At 49.6% G+C, this 6,652-nt stretch overlaps 1 protein-coding gene across 2 annotated transcripts in view; it reads right to left on the minus strand.

The window, feature by feature from the left end:
- Positions 1 to 2,512: 2,512 nt before the first annotated feature.
- The window catches only part of RNF183 (ring finger protein 183), a 6,588-nt gene continuing 2,448 nt past the window's right edge, over positions 2,513 to 6,652 (minus strand). Inside the window, exons 1-2 of one of the 2 annotated variants that reach the window (XM_012641160.1) lie at positions 4,001 to 4,077; positions 2,513 to 3,276 (exon numbers count right to left, since the gene is read on the minus strand). In XM_012641160.1, the coding sequence (XP_012496614.1) occupies positions 2,662 to 3,240 (579 nt within the window). In that variant the 5' untranslated portion in view covers positions 3,241 to 3,276; positions 4,001 to 4,077 and the 3' untranslated portion in view covers positions 2,513 to 2,661. Of the gene's footprint in view, positions 3,277 to 4,000; positions 4,078 to 6,652 lie in introns of those variants that run through there. The other variant, XM_012641159.1, reaches the window with a different exon arrangement.

Here is a 6,652-nt window from a genome sequence, read left to right on the forward strand (position 1 = left end):
TTACAAATAAAACTGTGGCTCAAAGAAATTAAGTAACTTAAGGTTTCCAGCTAGTAAGTGGTGGAGGCTGAGTTTGAACCCTGGTTGGTCTGACCATTTGTGACCTTAAATATAAAGAGATTTCACAGGGCTTTATTGAGTATGTTGGCCACACTGCAGCCAGCATGGCCTGTCCTTGTACAAAGTCTGAGCTTTTTAACCACTCCACTTTTATACTGCCTTTTTGACAAGTCACTTCAGCTCTGACTTCATGTCAAGTGAGGTTAAGATAACTTCCCACTTATTCATGAACTCAAGAGGATCCTATTTGTGCTATTCAGTAGGGTAACTATTTGCATTCTGGGCTAGGTGATATTTCATCATGTGGACCTGAAGCATCGCAGCAGGTCTAAGCATCTCAGACTGGGCACTAAATGCCAGCTGCACAACCCACCCCCTTCGCTGAGAACTAAAGATGCTCCTATGGGAAATGCCACATGCCCCCTAGGAGGATGGGACTGGCCCAAGGTTAGAACAACTGAATGTGAAAATAGAAGACACTAATATTAAGTGTGGTTTGGCCCTGCATATCTATAGGTTCTGCATCCTTGGAGTCAACCAACCACAGGTCAAAAATATTCAAAAAAACTGGGCTGTACTGAACCTTTACAGACTTTTCTTGTCATTACTTCCTGAACAATACAGTGTAACTACATATCATTTACATTGTGTTAGGTATTATAAGTAGTCCAGAGATGATTTAAAGTACCTGGGAGGATTGCATAGGTTGTAGGCAAATACTGCACCATTTTATATCAGGGACTTGAGCATCCTCAGATTTTGGAATCCAAGGGAGGTCCTGGATCCACCAATCCTCTGTGGATACCGAGGGACGACTGTATATCCTTCCCTATCCAGACAGTGTCAAACCCATGTCTTTTCTTATTTGAATGTTGCATCAACCACTCCAAGAATATAAATTCTGTTTTGCCTGAAAGGGCTCCACCACTTACTCGCTGGGTGACCTTGAACAAAGTAGCTAAATTAGTAGTAGGCCTTAGTGCCTTCTGCAAGTATTCCTTCCTCAGCTTCCCCCGACTCCTCTCCCTGTCCCCTCTCTTCTCCACAGCTCGGAGAACATGGTGAGATCATTGCCTAACTTACCTGCTCCAAGGTTAGGAAACAAAGATGTGTAAAGAAATGAAGTCAGTGGGGAGGAGTGGAGTCCCAGCTTCAGGGTAATTATTATCTTTGATGGTGCAACTGTAGAGGTAGTTGCTTGTCCCCTGGCAGGAAATGTAGGCAGCTTTCCAATTTTGTAATGGAGAATTTTTCTTCACATTGGGGCTTAAAACTGTTTGCTTTTACTAAATGTGAAATATGTCTTGGCTCTTTTAGAATGTCTTGTTTATTAAGACCCCTAAGGGGAATTGATAGAAGCTAGTTCCATTAAACTCATAACATTATTTACAGCAAATAAAATCAACTCAGGTTCTGTCCTCTGAAAGTTTATTCTACAAATTTAAAAAAATCTCGAAATATTATCTTTTCATAATTTTGATGGTGTTTTATCCACTTTGAGATTGTTTCAGAGCCCTGAGCCACTAGACAAGGTTAAAACTAGGGAAGCAGAAATCAGGTTTTAGACACTGCAAGGTGGCAACTTGCCATGCAACAGCCTGAGCCTCCAAATTCTATCTCATTTCTTTGGTTCCTGAATTTTATTGTGTAAAGTGAAAACCAACGTCCCTTCTCCCTACTATGGCCTGGGATGGGAACTAAGGCTTCACCTCTATCCAGGTGTCTTACTTCTTGAGGCCAGAATTATAGTGCTTGGGGGAGGGGTGTCAGAGCTCTCACGCTATCCATTCTAATCAGTGCCTCTGCCCCTGCCAGGAGGAATACCAACCTATTCCTCCAAATCCCAGATTTCTCCTAATCCACTGATTTTGGCTTCTTTTGCCTTTAGATTTTTATACTCCTAACACTCCATGAACTTCATGCTGGCAAGAGATTGTCTTGTATAAGAAGCAGCTGAATGAACGTGCCTTCCCTGCTGGTAAGGGCCATCTGCCACCCCTGGAAAATCTCACTTTTCTCTTCCGTTAGTCCTGGCGCTCGGCACCAACCCAGGAAATCATTGTAGAATGAATAAGTGAATGCATTCATGAATGCAGAACGTCTTTACTGTGACTGGTGACAAAACATCCAAAGAGAAAGGGGAAAAGGGGAAAACAAACACATTCGCCCACAGAATTGAAGCTCACTTTCCAAATTTTTTAGCAACCCTTAGTAAAAATCACAACTCAAAAAAATATGAACTGAGTCCAAAGCAGCTCTAGTGAGAAACACAACTTGCTGTTTAGGTTCCTGGATACCATTGTCCAGCCCTTTGCACAACTTGCTGTGTAGCTCTGTAGTCATAGAACTGCTTCTCTGCCCTTCCACGACCCTGCGTTTCACACCCAGAGGTCTCGCCACATCCCCCAGCCCTTCAGCTTTTGTTGTTTTCTCCTTGTATCAGGCCCCTCTCTGGTCCCAGAAGCAAACACATGGCCCAACCGATCCCTGGATTGTGAATGAACAGTACGACAAAGCAAGACGACACCAAATGAGGCTTTGCAGTCCCCAAACCCAGCAGCAACTGAGAAAGGCTTGTTTCCTTGTCAGGGAGCAGAGTGCTCACCCCACACCCCAAAGGAACTGCTTGGTCCAGAAGATGGAGAAGATGAGCAACAGAGTGACACTGAGGATTACAGCCATCAGGTAGGCAAAGATCCGGAACTGGGGGTTGTGGAAACACTCCCTCAGAGAGTAGTGGCTGGAGATAGGGATGGGCATAGGCACAGTGACAGGGACTGTGTCCTGGGGGTGCCCAGCCTGGCTCCCAGGCTCAGGGCCCAGGTCCAGTGTGTAGACCCGGGGCTGGCGCAGGAAGTAGCGGCTCTTGGGCTGGTCCTTGAGACAGAGCTGACGGCCTTCCAGGATGACGTGGTGTGGCTCCAGGCGGAGCAGGGTGAGCATGGCAGTGTCTGTGGGCAAGTCAGTGACGGGCTGCCCCGAGGCCAGCACAGTGGGCTGGCGACAGAGTGGGCACAGCAAGTGGCGCCGGGCGGGAGTCACCAGGCTGAGGTGGGCCAGGCATTCCACGCAGAAGGAGTGGCAGCAGTCCAGCACTTTGGGGGTGTGGAACGTGTTGTTGAAGGGGTTCCAGCAGACAGGGCACTCAGCCTCGAGCTGCCGGCCCTGCTGCTCCGCCATCCTCACCTGAGCGCTGGGGGGCTCACAGGAGATGTCCTGACAGAAAGGGGAAAGGAGCAAAGGAACACCCATTAAGCCCTGTCCCTGTGCCTGGCCTGAGGCTAAGGGTTCTGTGGGTTTTAAAAGGTATTATCACCCACGTTTTGCAGATGAAGAAACTTAGGTTCAAAAGCGCTTCGTTCCACCCAGTTCCTAAGCCATCGCATTAGGTCTAATGCTCCCGCAGCCTCCCCTGTATCAGGGCGAAGGCCTGGGCCACCCCTCCCCACAGCACCTGAGTGAGCTGGCGTTGGAGGGATCTGCACACTGGGCTTTGGAGATAGGTAAAAATGCTCCTTACGCTCGGTGTGTTTGCCCTTGGCTGCCCTGCATTGGGCAGGGGGTGCAGGGGGGTGGTAAGCCACAGTCAGTGGTTTTTGCTAGAGGACAAGTATTTCCTTCCCTACTACCTCAAATCCCTGACGAGCGCAGAGATGGGCTTTGAGAATTCCCTTTTCTGCCCCTCCTCTGGGGACAAATGCCAGGCCCTCTTTCCTTTTCCTCTTGGGCTAGAGGGCCAACCTTCCAGAGCCTGCTCACCCAGTCTTTGGCCTGGCAAGGGGGCCCCTGCTAAGGCTTTCCTCCCTGACCTGGAAGCCCTGGAGAGGCTCCCCTGCCCAGGTCCCCAGATCAGCCCTTCCAGAGCCTCTTCCCGATAATACTCGGCCTCCCCTGGCTCTTCTTCCCTCCCTTTGTCCCAGGAAACCTTCAGGGTACCCACCTTGGTTTCTGTGGGCTCTAGGGTAGTTAGGCAGACTACTCTGAAGGGCCTGAGGCTCCAGTCTCTCCCTCCCCTGAATCCGCAATGCTTTGAGAGACTGCCTTCTCACCACCAACCCTGGGGCCTGTCTCCATGGCAGCGTTGCACGTAGCACCTGGAGCTGCCAGGTGGCCCAGGCTGCAGCCTCTTGAGCACACCTGCCTGGAGCCAAGGCCAGAGCTGCCTGGGTGGTGGGGTGGGGATCTGAGTTCTCCGCCCCCTCCCCCCATCCCCTGGCAGGGCGTGGCAACCCATGGAACCTGGAAGCCAAGTGTTTGCAAGATGATTGGGTGGTCCCCTCAAGACCCAGAATCCCTGGCGTGGTGGAGGGGGACGGCAGTGGGAATAGGGGTGGCAATTTCCTCTTTCTAGATGTGAAGAGGGTAAGTGAGTTTTCTGAGCTTCCTCCCTCCTGGGCCCTCATTTTTTTCCTAAAAATGGCCAGAACCTTCTTCTTGCACAAAAGGGCTGCCACCTTGCACTTCAGTTGCTGTGAAATTCACTTACTGCACAGCCTAAAAGCTCTGAATATCAGATCCAGCAATTCCTCCCCTGTCCCCTGCTGATCTTTAAGCAACTGCTACCAGAGTGTGCAAACCTTGCTGCCTTCTGCTTTGTTCTTAGAATGCAGATGGCCAGCCTGCCCAGATCTTAGAGTCTGAGAGGCCATCCCACCAACCTTGGGGATTTAAGGGGGAAGTTGGGAGAGAGGAGCGGTCCAGCCTGGCTTCACCCAGAAACACTTGGCTTTTATCTGTTCCTCATATTGGTCATTTGAGTTGAGTTGAGCTGCTGGGGGGACAAGATGTTTAAAAATTCTCAGTCAGAACGCCTCACTTTGCAGAAGGGAGACAGTAAGTGACTCACCCAAAGTCACCCAGCTAGTTGATGGTGACACTGGGACCCATGTCTTCGGACTCCCAATCCACCTTCATGCTGCTGTCATAGAGACAGAATGCTGCATCCATGCAGTCCACCCGCTGAATGCGTGTTATTAGCTAGATAGTGAGTGCTCACATTTTATCAGGAATCCCTCGTGGCCATCAGACTCTCGCGGTAGGAGTCCAGGAAGTGTGCAAAGAGGGATTTGGGACAGGGAGGCTCCCTTGGGCCCCTGATATTGCATCATCTACCCTGAGTTGACACCTGAAGCAAAACTTGCTTCTGCTCTTTCGCCAATGGCTTCCTGGTTTTCTTCTAGACCCCTGTTGCTGCTCTGAAGAGGGAAGAAGGAAGTGGAGGCATGTAGAAGGAGATGGAGTATCCTAACCCAAACTAGGCTAGTTTACCGAGGATTCCTACCAATGTCTTATATTCTGTGCCCATTCATCTACCCAGTGGTGACTGAGTGCTTACTGTATGCCAGACTCGGTGCTAGGCATTGGGTAAATGATGGTGAGCAAAATAGATACCATCTTTGTCCTCATGACATTTAGAGTCTAGTGAGGCAGAGAGACGTTTAATGAGTAATGGGCGATAACTAAATACGTAATTTTAAGGGATGCTATAAAGGAGAAAGAGGAAAATGGGCTTAGGGGGCTGAGAGCTTCCAATGAGACCACCAGGGACAGTTTCTCCTGAGAAGGGATATGAGAGCTGAGACTGAAGGATGAAGAATCCAGCCATGCAGAGTGGAGGAAGAACATTGCAGGCCCAGGGGAACAGCCTGTGTCAAAGCCCTGAGATGAGAAAAGCTCTTCCTATTTGAGGAAGTGAAAAGAGGCCAGGATGACAGAGGTGTCGTGGGTGTGGCTGAGTGGGCAAGTGGCTCAGGGTGAACGGGGAGTACGAGGTGGGACCCACAGGCTCAGGAACTCATCTGGATTTTATTCCATGGGTGAGTTGGGGGTCAGGGTGACCTGATCTTATTTCCATTTGAAAAACACCCTTCCAGCTGCAGAGCAGAGGACGGCAGAGGGATGAGAGTGGAAAGGGAGGACCAGGTGGGGGCCCAGGCATGTGACGGTGGTGTCAATGCAGGTCAGGAGGCGCTGGAGAAGATAAAGGGGATGTGGTGGGAGTTATCTCGGGGGACACAATCAAAGCCACTTCCCAAGAAGCCGTGGACTTCTTGGGATCCAGGTTGTACATTCTGGAACCGGGTTGTTGAGGCTCATGACTCCAGATCCACTGCTTCTTAGGGCTGTGATTCCAGTTGAATCGTTTAACCTCTCTGTGCCTCAATTTCTCCATGTGAAAGGAAGCCAGAAGTAGTAGAGCTTTTAGATAGAGCCTGACACCCAGTAAAGAATATACAGTCATGCGTTGCTTAACAATGGGGACACGTTCTGAGAAATTTGTCATTTTAGGCAATTTTATTGTTGTGTGAACATCACAGGGTGCGAACCTAGATGCTATAGCTAACTACACATCTGGGCTGTATGGTATAGCCCATGGCTCTCAGGCTACAAACCTGCACAGCAGGTTACTGTACTGAATGCTGCGGGCAACTGTAACACGAGGGTAGGCATTTGTGTATCTAAACATATCTAACCGTAAAAAAGGTACAGAAAAAATATGGTATTATAATCTTATGGGGGCCTGGCGTGGTGGCTCTCGCCTGTAATCCTAGCACTCTGGGAGGCCGAGGCGAGTGGATCGTTTGAGCTCAGG

This window comes from Propithecus coquereli, unplaced genomic scaffold (assembly GCF_000956105.1).
Source record: "Propithecus coquereli isolate 6110/MARCELLA unplaced genomic scaffold, Pcoq_1.0 Scaffold163, whole genome shotgun sequence".
Taxonomy (NCBI): domain Eukaryota; kingdom Metazoa; phylum Chordata; class Mammalia; order Primates; family Indriidae; genus Propithecus; species Propithecus coquereli.